A 25,253-nucleotide genomic window follows, 5' to 3' on the forward strand; every position below is an offset into this window, starting at 1 on the left:
ACCAATTTAGAAGATGTTAACATCTACTGTTATAAAAACAGTAGTAGTAGTAGTGCTATTTGCAGATTATAATAAATAATCTTTATGGCACTCAAAATGTTAAAGATATATTTATAATTAGACCTACCTTTCAGTTCATCCTTACATATTATCTAATTCAAACTATACATTTAATTTTGAATTTGATACATTATTTGCTATTTTATGGCACTTACTGGGTGGAGTCTAGTAAAAGATTTATGTATAATATTTTTCAAACCGACAAACTTTATTTCATTAGGTTTTATTTTTTATATTAGTCAGTGTTTAGAAAAACAAAATATTTAATTATTTCTTTCTTCAAACGTAAAGCCCTAAACCAGAAAGTACACACCAGAAATCAGCAGTACTCCTTTGTGGGTTTAAAAAGATTTTTAATAGATAAAATAAAAAATGTAATTTAATATTTTGATGAGCTTTACAATAAACAATAAACCTTGGTTCACAAGAAAGACTATCAGCACAATAGTGACTCATGGAGTTAAGGAGTTGTTACTGTTGTTCATACCATGGTAGACTCAGCAGATGATCTGATGTGGCTTTGCTATAAGGAAACACACACACACACTGGTACCATGGATTTAGAAGAAAAACATCCTCCACAAATGACATATTTTTGTTAGATTCCCCGCTCCTGTAAGTTCAACTGTCGCAAATTTAATTATTTAGAAGAAACATTTCCACTTTAAAGCTTATCAGGATATTAAATGGAATCCTACAGTGAGATCCTTATCTTGTAGAGTAAAAAAGAATATTTTATTTTAAGCTCTGAATACTTAATGACTGATATAGCAAATAGAATCTGACTTTTTACAGTTTTTTTTCTGCAATCAACTTTCTTGACTATAAGTATATCTGCAGTACAAAATAAACATACATATTCCATGTAGTGTTAAGTATCAAACATAACCTTTCAAGGAAGTGACACAAAACTTCTATTTATCTGGTCAAGTATAAATCATTAATGAAGAAATAAATACGTTACATTTTTTTAACTCTTAACTTACCTTAAATAGTCCTCACCTGATTTAACCAACAGAAAAGAGCATTAATAGTATTTCATGCACAGATAAGGTAAACTAAATTATCATAAACGATTAAAGTTTAAATGTTAGAGCAGTATATTACATATTTAATCTTGATCTGACTTAACGAACAGAAAACAAAACTAAAAGTAGTTTAAGTTTACTAAATCTAATTCTTATCAAAATGAATTCCTCACTTAATATTAGAGTGCATCAAATCAGCTGCCAAGTAGAAATACTATTTACGGCAGTCCAGTATAAGTTATACATTCTGTATTTAGGCTTAGGGAAGAAAAGTTGGATTTTGGTAAAATCAAAAGTTTGTTTCGTAATTTTGACAAAGAACAAAACGGTCTCTTCTTATATGCAGCTGAACCGTTTCTGACCACCTTTTTTGTAAAGACTATAGTTTTACCTACGAACATTTAATCTAATAGAAACAAGAAAAATAATATCATTAATATTCGTAGTTGTTTCATAAATTCGGTAATATGAGAGTTGCAGGTTCAAATCCCGTCGCCACAAACATGCTCACCCTTTTAGCCGTGGGGGCGTTATAAGATTACGGTTAATCCCACTATTCGTTGGTAAAAAGGTGGGTGGTGATGACTAGCTGCCTTCCCTCTAGTCTTACACTGCTAAATTAGGGAAGGCTAGCGCAGATAGCCCTCGCGTAACTTTGCACGAAATTCAAAATAAACCAAACCGATCCTTAATTCAGTATATATGCATATCGAAGCCCATGTAGTGCCATGTTTCTAAAGTCTTCTAATGGAATTAAAAATGGAGAAACAACAAATGTTATGAAATTCCTTATAAAGAAATAGATTTAAAACTGTGTGATTTACAGAAACTGACTTAAAACATAATCCAGGATTATAAACCTCTTATTACTTACTCAGTTAACTACCAACTGCCTTGTTAAGCACCTGTCGCTACAAATCGTCATTAAGATTTTATTTAATAATTCTATATATACAACTATCTATAATAACAAAACATTTGTTGATGCTAAAATTGATGAATAACTTACAGGTGTTATGAAAGTGGAAGATTTGAACAAATCAATTTGTGACCATTGTTTGCTGACAAATGGTTAATATCACACTGCCATGCAAGTATATTAACAAGCGTTGCTAGAACCATAAATTCTTCTTTGTTAAAACATAAAATTATAACATATTTACAACCACCTCGATTTACTTTCAAGGACTAGAACGCAATCTGTCAGTCGATAAATACACTAAAAAACTCTAAATTCTATATCATTTGATTATACATTAACACAAACAACTTCAGGTTTTATCTGTGTGGGATTTTCAGGTCAGTTAAGTTGAAAGCTGCTTCATTATTACCTTCTCTGAAAGTGTACTTCCTACACCATTAAAATTTTAATTTTAATACCTGATGGAGCAAAAAAAACACACCAGACAAAACGATATTTTACTAAAATTGTGTTTGGAAAGTTATTATACCTGAAATAATTAACTATTTGATATTACTTGTACATCATTATGTCTATATACACATACATATGTAAATAGAGATAATAGGAATATATCGTATGACAATTACTTCTCAATAATAATAAAAAGACAAAACAATATCTTCACTTATGCACAAAATAATTCTCAAGTCGGAGTTCTATTCTCCATGTAACTTGGAATGTCTCTTACACATAAATGGTTGTGCAGAAGCGTTTGGGATTTTAAAAAAGTTTATCACACACACTTTTCATAATGTACAAAACATGTTTGTGTCACTTCATTAAAAATTATTTTAAGCTATCTTTTAATAACATGGAAAGATAACATCGAAAATAAGCTACGCCTACTAGTTCCAAACCTCAGAATTCACAATGTAACATAGAACTCGATTTGTTACTTTCGTTATGGGATTATGTATGAGAATCCTGATTACTCTCAAGATTACCGCTCGTGAACGTATCCACGTGGAGCTCTTGAGCATCCCTGTTTAGGGTTACAGAGCAGCTATACATGTCACATTGAAAACATTCGATGAGAGTTATATAGCATGTACCTCGGATGATCTGTTTAAAAAAATCACTAAATGTAAACTAAAGACATTACTGGTATGCAAATAAATTGTTTAACGTTGATAATGGGAGGAAAATTATTTATATTTTTGAGGATTTTAATGTTTTAGCATATTGTGAATACACTTTTCCAACTTTAGTTAATTTAGTTTCATGGTATGTCTTTTCTGTGGCTTATTAGTCTAATTTCTAATACTCTCCAATATCATATATTAGGCTCAAATCAATAATTTACTTACCTTGCTTCCAATGGGTAGCAACTGGCATTTCCGCTATGACTTGGACTGGTACACTTTGTCCTTTGGAATTTGCACTATATACCAGCAGAATAAATTCTCGTCCAGAAGACAATGTAGCTAGATGAAAGACTGGCCCAGTATCATTTGTTATATTAATCTGAAGGGATCTGTCTCTCGAGTCGTAAACCTCCAGATAAAAGTCCTGATGAAGGCCACCATTGTGTCCCGGTAAACAATGTAAGATTAAGTCATATTTGGTACTATTGATAACAGTGCAGTTATTGACTGGATCTGGGGGATCTGTCGGGTAGAGAATTTAAACTTATCAACTGAAAGGGATTTCCAACTTTCAAATATATGTAGTTATCAAATATCCTTAACTTTATATTTTCTTTAAACTTGTAAAACAATAGTGCAAGACTCATCACAGTTAGAAATCATAAAGATCACAGCCTTAAAGCAATTCTACTTATAGTTTCTTCTGCTAAAATTAACATCTTATGAGTTTTAACTTTCAATCACATTTTCAATTAAAAAACAGTTTTTATTTTTTATATTTGTTTGGTTGAGGGTAAGCACAGAACCACACAATGGGTTATTTATGCTCTGCCCGTCACAGGTATCGAAACCCAATTTCTAGCGTTGGAAGCATGTAGACATACGGCTGTGCCACTAGGGCCTTTATTTTTTAATTAATTGTAATTAGCAATAAACAAATAATTCTTTTACAGTTTTTTTTTGTTTTTTTTTCAGTTTGACTCCGTTATATTTATTACTTCCCGAGTCTGGGAACATATTCGCTACTTTCTTACTGACCTTGTTACAAAAGTCAGACGAACCAAAAAGAATGGGTTTAATTGCAGAAATAAAGAAACAAGATATGTCATAGGAGTCATATTTAAAACTAAAGAAATTCACAATACAGAGGATGAGTGTGTCATGTTAAAAATGTTTTGTAATCTCTCCTCAACGTTGAATTCCTTATTGCCACGTCCAGTCATATTTTATCTGACGACTTGTACACACACACTTATTGGTTTTCATTGCAAAATGCTCTGTCGTTAGATTTTCACATTCAAAGTACTCCCTACTTCACTGCAAGCTTTCGTTAATTTATCTAATCTACAAAGATGATGGTTTCTCAATACCCGTATCTATAATATAACGGTACATAAATACATATCAGTGCACCAGACGACTTGGTCAGTATGTTGAATGAATGGTCGTTTAATTTTCCAGCTGTTTGATGCATGCAACGGTTGAACGAATACGTTGTGGAAGTAACTTGTATACAGATCACTTGTTTCACTTTTCCATATATAAATCATCTATAATTATGTTGCGTGTTTTGTTTTGGAGCATGTCGAAGACTTCTTTCACTAACTTTTGCGTTCATGTATTTTCGCTCATGACAACATGCCACACTTTGTTTACCACATGTAGGATACGAGTTGTTGCAGGATAGTTCTAGTTTCTTAAGTCTATATTCTGTTATTTTGTTTTCAAATGCCATTAAGTACAAGAAATAGCTCTGTATTAGAAATTCTAAATCCTCAATTTTAACTGATTTTTACAACCTAAACGTGTAAATATTTTGCGCCAAAAAGGGTTGTTACATACCTTTCCAAAAACCGAACAATTTTTGATGGCATCACGAAACCTACGTAACATCAAATAACTTTCAAATGTAGTTCTGATACGTTATGTTCTACCTCAACTTTATGTAAATTGTGTTTGTTATGTGACTTGTTGATTTGCGTATTTAAAACATTTTGATATAACCCAATGAATCCTGTTTATATTTCCACGAATCTGACTGCATGGACGGTGCGTTTTCTATTCCTGTACGCTATTAGTGTAATTTTTGACAGAATACAGTTACAATGTTCAAAGATTTCAATTTATAGTGTCTTATGTTCCGGACTTTCTTCACTAATGTAGACAATTAGTTGATGTGGAACAGTTATAATCATTTTTGATTAAATATGTTTCTTGGAAAGATGATATTTATCCTTACGTAAACTTACCGATCTATATTCGGAGCATGTTTGGATTAGAAAGGTATAAATAAATGTTTCACCTAGCATACAACTCATCAATGTTTCAGACTGGAGAAAAAAAATATACCTAATTGAAAATAAAAATATTCCACGAAATCTTTAATGTAAGCTTCTGTCAGAGGCGTTTCCAAAGTGGAAATGAGCGTATAATACCATAATAATGTGTGTGTGTTTTTCTTATAGCAAAGCCACATCAGACTATCTGCTGAGTCACCGAGGGGAATCGAACCCCTGATTTTAACGTTGTAAATCCGTAGATTTACCGTTGTATTAGCTGGAGACAAAACCAAAAGAAAAATAAATACACCCCACTTTTAATTAAAAATTACATAGAAGCTAGCGCAGAAATTAAAAATTAAAACTTAAAATTTTTGTAACTGTTAATTAAACAGTTTCTTAAAACAATATTAAGATTAATTCTAAATTTTTGCAGTGCTTTCTTAATGGAAAAATGCACAGTAATATCGTAGTGCATCTTGGGCATACATGTTAATCCTAACACCATTTGCGTTGTAACGCATGCGAAGAAGGTGATTTATGTTTTATAACCTACAGTAATATGCATAAATATTGCAGGAAATTGAATCTGTCAAACTTGTTATTTTCTCCTGACTTAGTAACAGTATATCTGAGTTTACCTTAGGTACTTCAGTTTCTCCACAAAACAAACCAGTGCAAGAACGCGATAAAAAAAAAAAGCGCACATTATCGGAAAAGCTGTATTGAAACTGTACCAAAGCGTCAAGAATGAAATATTACCTTACGTTTTAGTTTCAGTAACCAGCAGAAATTATCCTTAATTATCGCGATGTAGTTTTTAATAACACGGATCAACGGACTCACAAAAGGATTGGTTAATAAATCTTGGGTAAAGTAAACAAGGGTTCTGTCTGTATGCTGGTGAAAATACCTCTTAACATAAGAAAACTGTACGTAATGTTAGACATTTGAACTTTTTGAATAAACAGAATCAGTGCTGTAATTAATTTAAGATCTAATTAACAGCGTCAAGTGTACGGTTGTGTAGATTATGAAAATAACATGTTTTCGTAATTTAATGTCAGAAAAGTAATTTTTGCTTTCACGTCAGAGATTGATAACGTTTGTCAAAATTACACAGAAATCGGAATTTATATATTTTTGATAATTTCGCACAGAAATGTGTAAGAAATGTTGAAATGTTTAACTCGGTTTCGTTATTTTTCTCAGATGAATTATGAAATTAGAATACACGTTGATCGCAGTAGGATTTAGTGTTATATTTGATAATCAGAAATTGTACACAGTATCGTATTAAACAGAGAAACGTGTACAGAAACTTGACTATGCTTTGGGTATATGATCTGAATGTTAATCATATCGGTATACATATATATGTAGAACTGAGAGGAACAGAAATAAAATAAAGTCCAGACCGCAAAATAATCCAATAATTCTAATGATAGGAGATGAATCAGAAGCAGACACTAAAAACAAGAAGTTATCTGAATGTTTAGCACATAGGACGACTGTCACATTGGGCTACCTGCTAAGTACAGTTTATAATATAGGACGAATGTCACATCGAGCTATGTGCTGAGTCCAGTTTATAATATAAGACGACTGTCACATTGGGCTATCTGCTGAGTACAGTTTATAATATAGGACGACTGTCACATCGGGCTATCTGCTGAGTACAGTTTATAATATAGGACGAATGTTACATCGAGCTATCTGATGAGTCCAGTTTATAATATAGGACGACTGTCACATCGGGCTATCTGCTGAGTACAGTTTATAATATAGGACGACTGTCACATCGGGCTATCTGCTGAGTACAGTTTATAATATAGGACGAATGTCACATCGAGCTATCTGATGAGTCCAGTTTATAATATAGGACGAATGTCACATCGAGCTATCTGATGAGTCCAGTTTATAATATAGGACGACTGTCACATCGGGCTATCTGCTGAGTACAGCTTATAATATAAGACGACTGTCACATTGGACTATCTGCTGAGTACAGTTTATAATATAGGACGAATGTCACATCGAGCTATCTGATGAGTCCAGTTTATAATATAGGACGACTGTCACATCGGGCTATCTGCTGAGTACAGCTTATAATATAAGACGACTGTCACATTGGACTATCTGCTGAGTACAGTTTATAATATAGGACGAATGTCACATCGGATTTTTTGCTGAATCCAGTTTATAATATAGGACGACTGTCACATCGGGCTATCTGCTGAGTACAGTTTATAATATAGGACGACTGTCACATCGGGCTATCTGCTGAGTACAGTTTATAATATAGGACGAATGTCACATCGGGCTATCTGCTGAGTACAGCTTATAATATAAGACGACTGTCACATTGGACTATCTGCTGAGTACAGTTTATAATATAGGACGACTGTCACATCGGATTTTTTGCTGAATCCAGTTTATAATATAGGACTACTATCACATCGGCGGTAATATTGTGGTTACATGAAGAATACAAAAGGTTTTGCCATTATAAAGATATTTCTACAGTACTATACCATTTAATTATATACGGGATAACAGTACAGCAATGTTGTGAATACTTGATAAAAGAAAAAAATAATTAACTTATATGTTTCATATTCCAGCTGCAATGTTTTGTCAGAAAATTTAAAGAATTACCAGAGCATATTTGAAATAATAAACCAACACATTATTACACAACATTACCCTTGAATGTATGATGTAAGTATAGTGGAGTACTTCTATACTAATGATTCAGTTTTGATAGTTAGGCTACAGTAACAGTGTGACGTTTCAAACTGCTACCACAGATCATCACCAGTAAGCGTAGAACAAATGGAGTATCGTTAGTGTGAAAGGTAGAACAAATGGAGTATCGTTAGTGTGAAAGGTATAACAAATGGAGTATCGTTAGTGTGAAAGGTAGAACAAATGGAGTATCGTCAGTGTGAAAGGTAGAACAAATGGAGTATCGTCAGTGTGAAAGGTAGAAGAAATGGAGTATCGTCAGTGTGAAAGATAGAATAAATAGAGTATCGTGAGTGTGAAAGGTAGAACAAATGAAGTATCGTGAGTGTGAAAGGTAGAACAAAGGGAGTATCATCAATGCGAAAAATAAAACAAATGGAGTATCGTCAGTGCGAAAGGTAGAACAAATGGAGTATCGTTAGTGTGAAAGGTAGAACAAATGGAGTATCGTCAGTGTGAAAGGTAGAACAAATGCAGTATCGTTAGTGTGAAAGGTAGAACAAATGGAGTATCGTTAGTGTGAAAGGTAGAACAAATGGAGTATCGTCAGTGTGAAAGGTAGAACAAATGGAGTATCGTCAGTGTGAAAGGTAGAACAAATGGAGTATCGTCAGTGTGAAAGGAAGAACAAATGGAGTATCGTCAGTGCAAAAGGTAGAACAAATGGAGTATCGTTAGTGTGAAAGGTAGAACAAATGGAGTATCGTCAGTGTGAAAGGTAGAACAAATGGAGTATCGTTAGTGTGAAAGGTAGAACAAATGGAGTATCGTCAGTGTGAAAGGTAGAACAAATGGAGTATCGTTAGTGTGAAAGGTAGAACAAATGGAGTATCGTTAGTGTGAAAGGTAGAACAAATGGAGTATCGTCAGTGTGAAAGGTAGAACAAATGGAGTATCGTCAGTGTGAAAGGTAGAACAAATGGAGTATCGTCAGTGTGAAAGGAAGAACAAATGGAGTATCGTCAGTGCAAAAGGTAGAACAAATGGAGTATCGTTAGTGTGAAAGGTAGAATAAATGGAGTATCGTTAGTGTGAAAGGTAGAACAAATGGAGTATCGTCAGTGTGAAAGGTAGAACAAATGCAGTATCGTTAGTGTGAAAGGTAGAACAAATGGAGTATCGTTAGTGTGAAAGGTAGAACAAATGGAGTATCGTCAGTGTGAAAGGTAGAACAAATGGAGTATCGTTAGTGTGAAAGGTAGAACAAATGGAGTATCGTCAGTGTGAAAGGTAGAACAAATGGAGTATCGTTAGTGTGAAAGGTAGAACAAATGGAGTATCGTCAGTGTGAAAGGTAGAATAAATGGAGTATCGTCAGTGCGAAAGGTAAAACAAATGGAGTATCGTCAGTGTGAAAGGTAAAACAAATAAAGTATTGTCAGTGTGAAAGGTAGAATAAATAGAGTATCGTGAGTGTGAAAGGTAGAACAAATGAAGTATCGTGAGTGTGAAAGGTAGAACAAAGGGAGTATCATCAATGCGAAAAATAAAACAAATGGAGTATCGTCAGTGCGAAAGGTAGAACAAATGGAGTATCGTTAGTGTGAAAGGTAGAACAAATGGAGTATCGTTAGTGTGAAAGGTAGAACAAATGGAGTATCGTTAGTGTGAAAGGTTGAACAAATGGAGTATCATTAGTGTGAAATTCTGGGTTTTTCTTTTTCAAAAGATTTTAGTGGTATTTTCTTTTCTTAATGTTTTATGATTCGCTTATAGTGTGTCTAAAAATATCTCTGGAGTTAACGGAAACGTAACAGAACATATCAGACAAACCTTTTTAATCAATGGAAATACGAACTGAAGAAATCAAAACGTTTCTCTTGTTTCGCTAGCTATACATTTCATTTTACATTTTCAGTAAACAGACGAACGGTAATATCAGGTTACTGTTGTACAACTTGTCAAAAACGACGGGACAAGTACTACCACCCCCACCTCACAATGTACCCTAATCTCAAATTTCATAACTGATTGAAATGAGTATATTTTGCGAAATCAAGCTTGTTGACCAACAAAGAAACAGAAAAGTGCAGACGAGACAGTCAAACGTCAGTAAACTCCTTTGTTAACCAATGAAAATTAAGATTATTCATGAAGTGAATTGGTGATGTATTTATTGAATAATGGTTGGTCTTATATTATACAGAAAATCCAGTACATTAGAACAATGGCTTTTATGTCATGTTGCTTAGCAACAAAAGTATAACCTAATATTATTGTTCGTCAGTGTACTGGATGTATAAAATGAAATATATAAACAAGAAGACTGGAAGAAATATCTTGATAAAAATATTTGTTCCTAATTAAAAACCTTTGTGATATAGCAGAACATAACTTAATTCAGAAACGAAGTTTAACATTGAATCGATATATTTACTTTCATTCTAAAGCGTATGCACTTGGCTTTAAACTAGGTCACAGAGATCTCCAAACCTTTTGGACAAGGGTGGCAGATCTTTTTTAGGCTTCCTGAGCTGAAGGGGTCGTGGTAAAATTAAGTATGGATGTATACATGATCAGAATATAATATCACTAACTTATTTCTCATAAGAGGACTAATTGAAAACATTTAAGATGCACAACCGTCTTTTTTTAGCATAGTGAGAAGCATGAAACTGGTACTTTCTGACAAAATTACACCCAACTGAGGTTCAAAATTAGTGTTCCTATCATCAAAGATGACAACTTGCTCTTGTTGCAGCTTCATTCTCGGCTGTCTTCCTCTAAAACGAAAAGTGTTGTGACGATAAGGTTTCGAATTTGTCTGAACAAAACATTCTCGTGAACTGAGAATACTCTGAAGAATGCTTGGTTTCATAATGTATACGAATGTTGCATATTAAGTACAGTTCTGTGTTACGTGATTCAATAACGAATTTCTCCACAATTCATTTTTCTTTAAAAACACGACATTGAGAGTCAACTTTTCTCCTCTTGCCTTTATTGTCCTGAGATAATAACTAGGAATAACAGTGAACTCGAACATAAAGTTAACAGCAGGATTCACTGACACACACTGAGGTACACGGAGCAGGTGTGGAAAGAAACATGTTGCTTCAGGACACTAGGATCTACAGGTGAGATGACGTAATACTAAATAATATGACGTTTTCCAGCAAATAGTAAAATGTATCGCATCTAGATTGACTTTTGCTCAATTACGTTTTATTTTTTATTTTATATCATTAAAAATGAAAATGATATCATTATATCATTTTATTACTTTAATGAGCTGTTGGCGGGCTGTATCCAACTATATTGGCCTTCGCTCAATCACATTATATATTTTGTTTTTATAACATTAAAAATTTATATTATTACTTTAATAAACTGTTGGCAGGTCGGATAAATCGAAGTCGCGGACTGTAGTTTGGAGAACCCTGAACTAAGAGATCCCACACTACGCCTTTACTTCAGGCTTATTATATCAACATTCACTACACTTATAATGTTTCTCGGCAACCTTTCACCCCCGTCACTAAAATCGTGATGAGGAAACATTAATCGATCTTTTCAATCTGGATATACATGTATGCATTTTGACTTTTATTATTCCTTCTACATCGAGAAATCAAGCGTGACGTGACGTGAGAAACTGGTTTTATATAACTTAGACACTTTTGTTGCTACGCAGTATAACATAAAAGATATTGTTAGTGACAGATAACAGATGTAAACGTGTTATATTTGCTATTTGATTTTAAAAGGTAAAAAAAACAACAACAACAATATTGGAATTAGAGCTTCTAATTTCATTTTATGGGCCTGCTTGCTTAGAGAGAAGTTCGTATTTTATTCGCGTGATAGATCCTTTAAAACAGAATTTCTTAGCTTCTTTTGATTATTTGAATTCTTAATATGTGTAATAAATATAAATTAAATACAAAATTACATATTTAAAACTAACTTTAATTTAAAACACATTTTCTTCGTTATTAGTTGCTTCTCTTAATTAATATTTATATATTTAAAACTAACTTTAGTTTAAAATACATTTTCTTCGTTATTAGTCGTTTCTCTTAATTAATATTTATATATTTAAAACTAACTTTAGTTTAAAATACATTTTCTTCGTTATTAGTCGTTTCTCTTAATTAATATTTATATATTTAAAACTAACTTTAGTTTAAAACACATTCTCTTCTTTATTAGTTGTTTCTCTTAATTAATATTTATATATTTAAAACTAACTTTAATTTAAAATACATTGTCTTCGTTATTAGTTGTTTCTCTTAATTAATATTTAGATATTTAAAACTAACTTCAGTTTAAAATACATTTTCTTCGTTATTAGTTGTTTCTCTTAGTTAATATTTATATATTTGAAACTAACATCAGTTTAAAACACATTCTCTTCTTTATTATTAATTATCTTAATTAATAAATATACATTTTCATATAACCGAGACCCGGCATGGCCAAATGGTTAAGACGCTGGCTCGACTTGTAATGTGAGGGTCGCGGATTTGAATCCCAATCGCACCAAACATGTTCTCCCTTTCAACTGTGAGGGCGTTATAATGTGACGGTCAATCCCACTATTCGTTGTTAAAGAGTAGCCAAAGAGTTAGCTATGGATGATGATGACTAGCTACCTTCCCTCTAGTCTTACACTGCTAAATTAGGAACGGCTACCGCAGATAGCCCTCGAGTAGCTTCCCACGAAATTCCAAAACAAACAAACCAATTGCTGTTGTAAACCTCCTGGTCATGTAACAATGAAATTACTTCCAACTGCTGTTCAAAACCTCTTGGTCATTTGACAACAAACTAGATTCTTATTGCTAAGTGTACGTTTTCATCGCGAATTTTAAGATATTTAATTCTGAAAATACATTAGAATAAAAAAGAATTTTTAGGTTGATTTTGTTCTTCACAAATATTTTCAAGGTAATTTTTAAAAGTTAACTTAGTCTCTAACCCTTCTATCCGTTTAGTGATGGTTTGCTCGGATAAGCCCCCCAGCTAGTACAGCGGTATGTCTCCGGATTTACAAGGCTAAAATCAGGGGTTCGATTCCCTTTGGTGGGCTGAGCAGATAGTCCGATGTGGCTTTGCAAAAAGAAAACAAACAAACAAACTTGCTCGGATAATTCTTATTATCTAAACACCGTTTATATCGTTGCTTAGTTACATATCTACAGAAAATATTACGTGAACTCTTAGAAAATCGTTATTCGATTGCTTGGGGAAGAACCCAGTAAAAGAGATTAATGCTCGCAGTAAAACCCAAAATTTCACGTGATGAATACCAATGTAATTTACTTAAGTGGCTTCCTCATACGAAGTTTCAAACCCGCATATCATCTCTGAGAATCTTTTTTTGCAGACGTCCCTGGTTATTCGGATTAGTTTCGTTAAGTGTTTTTTTTTTAAATTGTTTATTTGTGCTTTCTTTAAATTAAGTTTAACATTGATTACTTCGGTGCTCTGACTGTTAATTAATATAAAGTTTTCATTACTGCTTTGAAGTCAGTGACAATAATATTTTCATTTTTTATTTCTCTTGTTTATTATTACCTCAGAATTTTAATACGTTTTATATCAGTAATTTTATTATTACTATTCCTAATTTTAAGAACTGTTATAAAGAAATAATTTGTCTCGCTAAAGCGATTTTAATGTTTCGCCTAATAATTTTTTAATATTAATTCATAAGGTTTAAATCCTAGTGATTAAAAAAACGCTTACATAGATGTTAAGATTGCCGTAACTGTTTTCAAAATTGACGATACTGATGAATAATTCACGACAGAGAAATGTTTGGACCGCCTTAATTAATCGTTGTCAACGAATGAGAATTAGAAAGGAACACCACTGAATGGGTGGAGTATGAACGTTTGTTTGTTTGTTTTGAATTTCGCGTAAAGCTACACGAGGGCTATCTGATCTAGCCGTCCCTAATTTAGCAGTGTAAGACTATAAGACTAGAGGGAAGGCAGCTAGTCATCATCATCCACCGCCAACTCTTGGGTTACTCTTTTTTACCAACAAATAGTGGGATTGACCGTAACATTACGACGCTCCCACGGCTGACAGGGCGGGCATGTTTTGTGTGACGGAAATTCGAACTTGGGCCGGGTATGAAGGAAAAGTCAATGTAAAAAAAAGAAGAAAGAAACAAAGCAAAATAAAAACTATTTGAATGTATAAAATAATCATTAAAGGCCTGGACCACCTCAAGTAAACCATTAATCTTCTTTTCATTATATAAAAGTATTTCAGAATGTTTTTGGTTATATCTGTTATTTCAGGCTCCTTACTTCGTTAAATATTAGCTTTACGTTTGTCGCAAGGAGTTTGGCAACGAAGTTGGTGATCAGGTTCAGTAACCAGATATTTTGCTTGAAATAGTATTCCTTCTTGTTGGTTGGGTTTGCTTAGAACGTTAGTATCTTTGCCTATGAATTTCGCGAAGGTAGTTAGGACGTCTTTCGCTACCAGAACTTTAAGGTCATCTCAAAAGTAATGTCCGAAATTTTAATACAGAAAGTGTATCATCATTTCTGTCTTTGTAGAAGGATTTAATGACTATAATATGTAGTAGGACGTGTATAAAAAATGTTCAGACAAATAAAAGAAACTAACCCAACTCCACTTTTTCAGATCATTAATTAAATAAACCCTTATGAAGATGGATGTGTCTGAGGAGCACATTAGGCATATAATGCAATAGTGCACTAGAAACTACACAAAACATTCAAGGTATTTATGGTGCAGTATCTCAATGAAAGAAAATGTCAAAAGTGGTTTCAGAAGTTCAGATCAGGTGACTAAAGCTCAAGTGATGCTCCACATTCAGGTGGTCCTGTTGAGTTTAATGATGACTTGCTGCTGGCTGAACTTCACGAAGATTGTGCTGTAACAGTTGAAGAACTAGCACAGAAGCTTAATTCAACCCATTCAACAGTTCACCGTCATCTGCAACAGCTTGAAAATGTCCCCCATGATTTGATAGAAGCCAACCTTAGAGCAAGATTGGTCATTTGCACTTCTCTGCACTCTCGTTAACGTAACTTTTTTGGGCAGGTTAGTGAGAGGAGATGAAAAATGTTAAGCGCCACAGACACTGGCTTAGTGCAAGTAAACTGATTGAAGCAGAGCCCAAAATGGACCTCCACCCTAGGAAAGTCTTGTTAAGTGTTTGGTTAAGACTTCTGTTGTTAACAGTTAGAGCGCTTGAATGTTGAACTGAAAGAAAACAGGCCTGCTTTGATTAATCATAAAGGTGTTGTGTTACACCAGGATAATGCACGGCTCCATACAGCAAGGATCGTATCTGTAGATACTGAAGAACTAGACTGGGAAAAACTTCCACATCTTCCTTATTCTTCAGACCTTGTCCCATCTGAATATCACCTGTTCCGAAGTTTGCAGAATTATCTTGATGGAAAAGGGCTTGGAACACATGAAGATGTCAAAACCACCCTATCTACATTCTTTTCCTCCAAACCTCAAGAATTTTATAGAAGTGGCATTCATAAGCTTGTGAATAATTGACAGGAAGTAATTAATAATAATGGAACATACATTATTGATTAAATAACATTAAAAGCATATGAAATCCTTTCTCTTTTTTGAACCCAAAATCGGACATTACTTAAGGGATGACCTGATGGTTTAGGTAAGCCTCAGAGATGCATACCTTCCTGTAACCAGTTACACTATACATGGAATTATTTTCATTACTGATCAAGTGCACTTCGATTCAGATCAGAATATCTCATTATTCTCTAAAAAAATTATTGTCTTTTTGTGGCTTTCTTTGTGCCTACAAAATATGATCTGCAAGTTAGGTGGCAACATGACTAAATTTGGAGAATTGTAATATACAGGTTGATTTTGTTTTATTATAAACACTTCGTGTATCGAGAAACTTTTCATTCTTGATTACATTGTGTTTTATTGTTATGTATTAAATACGGTTTGGTAAGAGATATAGGCTTGCCCAGCCTTGTCTACTACAACCAAAAATAAACCCAATAAATTTTATCTAGAAAGTTACAGCAATTTATCAAAATGAGGACCGGGGTAACTTCTTCAAACACAATAACATATGCAATTTACACCAAGTTCATCACACAGATGGACGTTAAGAAACAAACACGTAGTTTTAAAACTTGTGAAATAAACAACTCTCCAAACTTATTCCATTATATTTGTTCTAAAATATACGTTTCCACGTAAAACGTTTGGTATTTATAAATCAGGACTGCAAATCTTGTATCTTTTAGTTTCACTAACCACAGCAAAAAACAAACGAATTCTAATTTTCCCTGCAGCTCCCTGAAAAGAACTGGATGATATATATATTCAAACAAAATATTTAACAACGTTCAATGGCTTTGTTTAGTGTGATTAGAAGTGTAAATTATAAAACAGTAATATGATTTAACACTGTTTCTAGAGCAAAGCCTGTTAGATACCGTGTCAGGGGCACGTAAAAAAAGTTTGAAATAAAGAAACACCGGCGCAAAAATTGGTTGATTTTCCTCGTATTCAGACATCTCGTTCTTTATATCCCAACAAGGATTTGTAAAGTGAAAATCCGTAGTGAAAGCTTATGTACTACAGATACTTGCTATCTGAGCATTTCTTGGAACATTTTATGGCTATGTTTCTAGATTAGTATTTCAAATAGAGTTTTTTGTTATTTTATTATATCATACAGAATTTTTGTATCATATATATATATATATCTTATAGTATCCACAATGTCCTAGATTAGATTGTTAAAAGCGTAGTTAATAAAGTTTAACAAAATAAACATTATATTTATATATACGACTTTAACAGAAACCAGTCTTACTTAATAAACGACATTTTTACTTCATAGCGTTATTGGAACTTTAACTGGTATTTCATAAACTTATCCTTTTTTATTCCGCTTTTGAGTGTTTTTCTTGCTTTAAAACTTTCTTAAATGTTGATTCTTCATGTATACTTTCCGAGTATCTCCTTAAAATATTGACCCAGCATGACCAGGTGGTTAAGGCGCTCGACTCCTAATCTGAGAGTCGCGGGTTCGAATTCCCTTCACACTAAACATGCTCACCCTTTAAGCCGTGGTGGCGTTATAATATAACGGTTAATCCCACTATTTGTTGGTAAAAGAGTAGCCCAAGAGTTGGCGGTGGGTGGTGATGACTAGCTGCCTTACCTTTAGTCTTACACTGCTAAATTAGGGACGGCTAGCGCAGATAGCCCTCGTGTAGCTTTGCACGAATTTCAAAAAAACAAACAAACTTTCTTAAGATTTTCCTGCTTACATTCTTAGATCACAATGATATCGCTATTTAATTAAATAGTCCTATCATGTTGCTTCTCTTATACAAGATCCGGTTTACAAATATCTAGTAATCCGGAGAGTTTGTAAAGCGAGAGAACTTACTAAAATGAAACTAAATGTACATTACATTATGCAAAAGTAATTAAAAAAAGTTTGAACTACGTTGATAGTGCTGGAGTTCAAACAGTTGTGGCAATATTTTACACAGTAATAGAATGTAATAAATGTATTCAAGTTGAAGTTTACTCCGTCAGATGAACTGTTCTAACTTTATATTATATAGTGTTATCACCACTGATCTACGCATGTTTTCAAACTTCGAAAATTAAACATTACTAAGAAATTCGAACACATCAGAGATAGAACAGCTTGTTATGAAATGCTTTCACCCTAATTTCAGAGTAACCTTCAAATAAGAAGATTATAATGATGTGGCTAGTTTCCATCTGATCGGATAACTTGTGAGTATTCTCGATTTCTTATAAAGCATTCACAAAGTAATGATCTAAGCCGTATTTCTTCCGTAAATCCTTGAAATATTACGCCAGATATTATATTAAACAGAAAAAAGCATTAGCGCAGTGCCTATTATGCGTATTAAATATTCCTAACAAAAGGAATACACAGGCTTATATCGTAAACACAACGTAGAAATAACACATAATGGGTGTTTGTTGGCAATTTTCCGTAAATAATTCAAATGCAAGTGAAACATGAAAAAATCTAAGTAATATGCATTAGATGCAACTACAAAATGTGGAAATATTCTGTGTAAAAATAAACTTTAAGTACTGAAAAAGTGAATTAACTTAATGTACAAAAAACACTATAATACCTTGAATGCAAAGACGCAAGTTTTTTTCCGTTTGAATGCGAAAATAAAAGCTAATTTTGCTAGCTTGGATGGCAGAGTAAAATATATAGTTATGACGGAATGCATATAATACGTGCTAAACAAGCTCTATGTTGCAGCTTTGTTGAAACTTTATTGTTATCTGTGTAAAAGAAAAGCATCCATTTTCCTACCTCAGAAGTTATAGAAAGAGCTATATATATTGCATGCTTCGACGAAGCTTAATTGGAGCTTACTTTCATACGAGTAATGTATTTCACTTACTTATTAGTTAGAACGTAACCTATTTATGATTAATAGCTATAAAAAGAACAATATTTATCCTAATAAAGACGCTAGAAATAAGCTTACCGACTGTTTAGAATATTTATAAAGCTATTTTCTCCAGTTTAAATGCTAAAATTAAACTTACATAAAATTTTAGGTAAAAATTGAATAGTTTTGTATAGTTTGGATAAAGCAGTGTGTATCGAGGACCATGGGTGCACAGTGTCAAGTACGAACCAATCCTGAAAATATCACGTACATCAAGCCAGGAAATGTCTAAACATGTTATGTACACAGTGAAAATTTACGTACATTCAATGTGTTATAACAATATGACAAGGCATGTTATGTACACAATAAAGATTTACGTACATTCAATGTGTTATAACAATATGACAAGGCATGTTATGTACACAGTAAAGATTTACGTACATTCAATGTGTTATAACAATATGACAAGGCATGTTATGTACACAGTAAAGATTTACGTACATTCAATGTGTTATAACAATATGACAAGGCATGTTATGTACACAGTAAAGATTTACGTACATTCAATGTGTTATAACAATATGACAAGGCATGTTATGTACACAGTAAAGATTTACGTACATTCAATGTGTTATAACAATATGACAAGGCATGTTATGTACACAGTAAAGATTTACGTACATTCAATGTGTTATAACAATATGACAAGGTCAATGAAGAATGTATTTTACGATGTAAGGCCAAATTCAATAAAACATGCTAATGTATGAAATAAAAAAATATTCAGTAAACATAAATTTAAGAATTTTTGTATATAATGATTAATTAGATAAAAAATGTATTTATAGCGAGATAAGAAATTAAATAATACATTTATTAATCAACATATCGAAAAAGATAAAATTCAATCTTATCAATTTGCAGATGGTACAATCAATTACTAACCTTCTTATCACTTTGTAGAATAAGACGACAATAGATAAGAATGTGTTCAACAATATGTTAGGTATGGTGAGTGCTTTAGTAAAGAATGCATGCAACAAAGTGTGGATTAAGGGGATACGTTTTAAACAATATGTTAGGTGTGTTGAGTGCTTTAGTAAAGAATGCATGCAACAAAGTGTGGATTAAGGGGATACGTTTTAAACAATATGTTAGGTATGTTGAGTGCTTTAGTAAAGAATGCATGCAACAAAGTGTGGATTAAGGGGATACGTTTTAAACAATATGTTAGGTATGTTGAGTGCTTTAGTAAAGAATGCATGCAACAAAGTGTGGATTAAGGGGATACGTTTTAAACAATATATTAGGTATGTTGAGTGCTTTAGTAAAGAACGCATGCAACAAAGTGTGGATTAAGGATACGTTTTAAACAATATGTTAGGTATGTTGAGTGCTTTAGTAAAGAATGCATGCAACAAAGTGTGGATTAAGGGGATACGTTTTAAACAATATGTTAGGTATGTTGAGTGCTTTAGTAAAGAATGCATGCAACAAAGTGTGGATTAAGGGGATACGTTTTAAACAATATGTTAGGTATGTTGAGTGCTTTAGTAAAGAACGCACGCAACAAAGTGTGGATTAAGGGGATACGTTTTAAACAATATGTTAGGTATGTTGAGTGCTTTAGTAAAGAACGCACGCAAACAAAGTGTGGATAAGGGATACGTTTTAAACAATATGTTAGGTATGTTGAGTGCTTTAGTAAAGAACGCACGCAACAAAGTGTGGATTAAGGGATACGTTTTAAACAATATGTTAGGTATGTTGAGTGCTTTAGTAAAGAATGCACGCAACAAAGTGTGGATTAAGGGATACGTTTTAAACAATATGTTAGGTATGTTGAGTGCTTTAGTAAAGAACGCATGCAACAAAGCCTGATTAGGGGATACGTTTTAAACAATATGTTAGGTATGTTGAGTGCCTTTAGTAAAGAACGCACGCAACAAAGTGTGGATCAAGGGATACGTTTTAAACAATATGTTAGGTATGTTGAGTGCTTTAGCAAAGAACGCACGCAACAAAGTGTGGATTAAGGGGATACGTTTTAAACAATATGTTAGGTATGTTGAGTGCTTTAGCAAAGAACGCACGCAACAAAGTGTGGATTAAGGGATACGTTTTTAAACAATATGTTAGGTATGTTGAGTGCTTTAGCAAAGAATGCATGCAACAGTGTGGATTAAGGGATACGTTTTAAACAATATGTTAGGTATGTTGAGTGCTTTAGTAAAGAATGCATGCAACAAAGTGTGGATTAAGGGGATACGTTTTAAACAATATGTTAGGTATGTTGAGTGCTTTAGTAAAGAATGCATGCAACAAAGTGTGGATTAAGGGGATACGTTTTAAACAATATGTTAGGTATGTTGAGTGCTTTAGTAAAGAATGCATGCAACAAAGTGTGGATTAAGGGGATACGTTTTAAACAATATGTTAGGTATGTTGAGTGCTTTAGTAAAGAATGCATGCAACAAAGTGTGGATTAAGGGGATACGTTTTAAACAATATGTTAGGTATGTTGAGTGCTTTAGTAAAGAATGCATGCAACAAAGTGTGGATTAAGGGATACGTTTTAAACAATATGTTAGGTATGTTGAGTGCTTTAGTAAAGAACGCATGCAACAAAGTGTGGATTAAGGGGATACGTTTTAAACAATATGTTAGGTATGTTGAGTGCTTTAGTAAAGAACGCATGCAACAAAGTGTGGATTAAGGGGATACGTTTTAAACAATATGTTAGGTATGTTGAGTGCTTTAGTAAAGAATGCATGCAACAAAGTGTGGATTAAGGGGATACGTTTTAAACAATATGTTAGGTATGTTGAGTGCTTTAGTAAAGAACGCATGCAACAAAGTGTGGATTAAGGGGATACGTTTTAAACAATATGTTAGGTATGTTGAGTGCTTTAGTAAAGAATGCATGCAACAAAGTGTGGATTAAGGGATACGTTTTAAACAATATGTTAGGTATGTTGAGTGCTTTAGTAAAGAACGCATGCAACAAAGTGTGGATTAAGGGATACGTTTTAAACAATATGTTAGGTATGTTGAGTGCTTTAGTAAAGAATGCATGCAACAAAGTGTGGATTAAGGGGATACGTTTTAAACAATATGTTAGGTATGTTGAGTGCTTTAGTAAAGAATGCATGCAACAAAGTGTGGATTAAGGGGATACGTTTTAAACAATATGTTAGGTATGTTGAGTGCTTTAGTAAAGAACGCATGCAACAAAGTGTGGATTAAGGGATACGTTTTAAACAATATGTTAGGTATGTTGAGTGCTTTAGTAAAGAATGCATGCAACAAAGTGTGGATTAAGGGATACGTTTTAAACAATATGTTAGGTATGTTGAGTGCTTTAGTAAAGAACGCATGCAACAAAGTGTGGATTAATGTTGAGTGTTTTAGTAAAGAACGCATGCAACAAAGTGGGATACGTTTTAAACAATATGTTAGGTATGTTGAGTGCTTTAGTAAAGAACGCACGCAACAAAGTGTGGATTAAGGGGATACGTTTTAAACAATATGTTAGGTATGTTGAGTGCTTTAGTAAAGAATGCATGCAACAAAGTGTGGATTAAGGGGATACGTTTTAAACAATATGTTAGGTATGTTGAGTGCTTTAGTAAAGAATGCATGCAACAAAGTGTGGATTAAGGGGATACGTTTTAAACAATATGTTAGGTATGTTGAGTGCTTTAGTAAAGAATGCATGCAACAAAGTGTGGATTAAGGGATACGTTTTAAACAATATGTTAGGTATGTTGAGTGCTTTAGTAAAGAATGCATGCAACAAAGTGTGGATTAAGGGATACGTTTTAAACAATATGTTAGGTATGTTGAGTGCTTTAGTAAAGAATGCATGCAACAAAGTGTGGATTAAGGGATACGTTTTAAAGAATATGTTAGGTATGTTTAAAGAACGCACGCAACAAAGTGTGGATTAAGGGGATACGTTTTAAAACAATATGTTAGGTATGTTGAGTGCTTTAGTAAAGAATGCATGCAACAAAGTGTGGATTAAGGGGATACGTTTTAAACAATATGTTAGGTATGTTGAGTGCTTTAGTAAAGAACGCATGCAACAAAGTGTGGATTAAGGGGATACGTTTTAAACAATATGTTAGGTATGTTGAGTGCTTTAGTAAAGAATGCATGCAACAAAGTGTGGATTGGGGATACGTTTTAAACAATATTTAGGTATGTTGAGTGCCTTTAGTAAAGAACGCATGCAACAAAGTGTGGATTAAGGATACGTTTTAAACAATATGTTAGGTATGTTGAGTGCCTTTAGTAAAGAACGCATGCAAACAAAGTGTGGATTAGGGGATACGTTTTAAACAATATGTTAGGTATGTTGAGTGTTTTAGTAAAGAATGCATGCAACAAAGTGTGGATTAAGGGGATACGTTTTAAACAATATGTTAGGTATGTTGAGTGCTTTAGTAAAGAATGCATGCAACAAAGTGTGGATTAAGGGGATACGTTTTAAACAATATGTTAGGTATGTTGAGTGCTTTAGTAAAGAATGCATGCAACAAAGTGTGGATTAAGGGGATACGTTTTAAACAATATGATTATTAATGTGAAAAGTTAAATGAAGTAATTTTACAATGTGCTGTGTAATCAAGAACCTAACAATGTGTAGAGTAAGAAATCTTTAAAGATTTGTCGAGTGTGAAATAACGTGACTGAAGAAGAGGATGTTGGAGTCGTGGCAGAGTAGCTATGTCAGTCAAGCCATCTTGTCAATAATGTGTTGCTACTACTGAAACTACAAGAATTCTAGACTTATTTATAGACATATTAAATAAATGTCGAAAGAGGTAATTATATTATTTCCGTGTACCAATCTCTAAGTTAGGTCTCACGTAAGTACTGGGTATAGTTTAGTATTTTTATCTTAGAAAGGATATTCACTTATTAAAAGGGGTTCAAATGAGAACTATTGGATAATTCAGGAGATGGAATGGTTATCTGATAAGGATAGGTTAAGATCTTTTAAGCTGTTTTCTCTTGATAAAACAACAGTAAGAGGTGATCCAGCTAATGTTTATATTATTCAGAAGATCGATCGAAAAAAGGCTTAAGATGTCTTTGTATTGTATTCTGAAGAAAACAGGACGAGAAGACATAGATTTAAGTTATATATTAGGCTCTATTTAAGATAGTTTTATTTGTCTAATAAGGTGATTGACTTATGTGTAAGTTATGTTAAAATGAAAGGATATATGTACATGTGTTAAAAATTGTAAAGAGTATAATATTATTTCAATTACACTATGAGTGTCATATCTATGACAAGACCGTCTTCCAAACGTCAAAAAAGATTTTAATGCTCTAGGACCTATTTATATCATCAATTTTCATGAACAACGACTGTTATGGTGTGAACTGTACTACATAAGTGAATTGTAATTATTATCAATTTTGTCAAAGTAATTAACAAGACAGATTTTCGGATAAACATTAATAACACATTATTATTTACTTATACCGAGGAGTTGTTTCAATTTAAGTCAACCGTACGCTAATATCTGATGATTAACTGTTGTTTACCAAGCCTCATTTGATTTGATTTTCGTAATGTTATCTGCACACATTAATTCTACTTAGTTAAGTAACTCTTGTGACACATGTTAGTAATACATTTTTGTAAGCGATGTTCTCCGTTTATGTTCTCCGTTTTTCTTTCTTGTTATTAATTTATGGTGTTATTTATATTGATTGGAAGAACACTGACTTATAAATTCATGAAGCATCATTATTTTTCGATACATAAACTAAATGGATATCGTTCGCTCAGGTGAAATGTATCCTTAATGTGACGGTACTCTAATCATGAATATAAGTACTATGATATGATGAACTCCTATACTGCATAACATAAGGTTTAGTTAAATATTCTACCAAATTCTTCTTTATATTCATTCTGAATGCATGTTAAAAATATAGTGAACTCGCCTTGTATTTCACAGTAATAATAGCTATTTCATAGCTTGAACGAATTTAAACATGAATTAGAACATAAGAAGGTGTTTCTCTTATATCTATTTGTAAAAAAAAAAGACCATAAAAAATCTACAAATCACAAATTTTGTATCTCCCCCCCGCTTGGACCTAATGAACCTCCACAGCAATTTTTATGAAGATCCATCCACACTCTCATACATAGACATACAACAAACAGTACTATTATAATAATATAGATTAAGACGTTTGTGTATTAGCTGAAATTCCTTTAAGTCTCAAGCGCTGACCTGACGTTTATATTTGAGTACTTTAGCTCTTTTTGTATATAAAGGTGTCAGTTGATGACATGACGAAACATTTCTTTTACATATTTTGAATGCGGTTTTGCTTAACTCACGGCCAAAACATGAAACAAAGTTTGCTAATAAAGACTAAACTTTCATCTTTATAGCTAATGAATCGAATAATAAGTAGAAATGTAAATTTAGAATGAAGCAAAAATATACAGAACACGATATACTGAGTTGATCTATGTAACTATCCGTAACATGCGCTAAATTATAATTATTGTTTTATTTTATACATACAGACTCTTTTATTACTAAATCTTCAGAACAAAATCTTTATTTCACATGTCTGAGAAACCCCATAATATTGGCAGAGAAAGGTTTGTTGGTGGGTGAACAAACGTTCTTGAAACAGTGACATAAATC

General features: G+C 33.0%; 1 protein-coding gene across 3 annotated transcripts in view; it reads right to left on the reverse strand.

Annotated features, from left to right (window-relative positions):
- Positions 1-25,253, reverse strand: part of LOC143239403 (protein turtle-like) — a 666,407-nt gene that overhangs the window by 626,044 nt on the left and 15,110 nt on the right. For all 3 annotated transcript variants that reach the window (XM_076480428.1, XM_076480425.1, XM_076480424.1), the window contains exon 5: positions 3,360-3,659. In XM_076480428.1, coding sequence (XP_076336543.1) covers positions 3,360-3,659 — 300 coding nt within the window. The remainder of the gene's footprint in view (positions 1-3,359; positions 3,660-25,253) is intronic.

The sequence above is a fragment of the Tachypleus tridentatus genome, chromosome 13 (assembly GCF_004210375.1).
Source record: "Tachypleus tridentatus isolate NWPU-2018 chromosome 13, ASM421037v1, whole genome shotgun sequence".
Classification (NCBI taxonomy): Eukaryota; Metazoa; Arthropoda; class Merostomata; order Xiphosura; family Limulidae; genus Tachypleus; species Tachypleus tridentatus.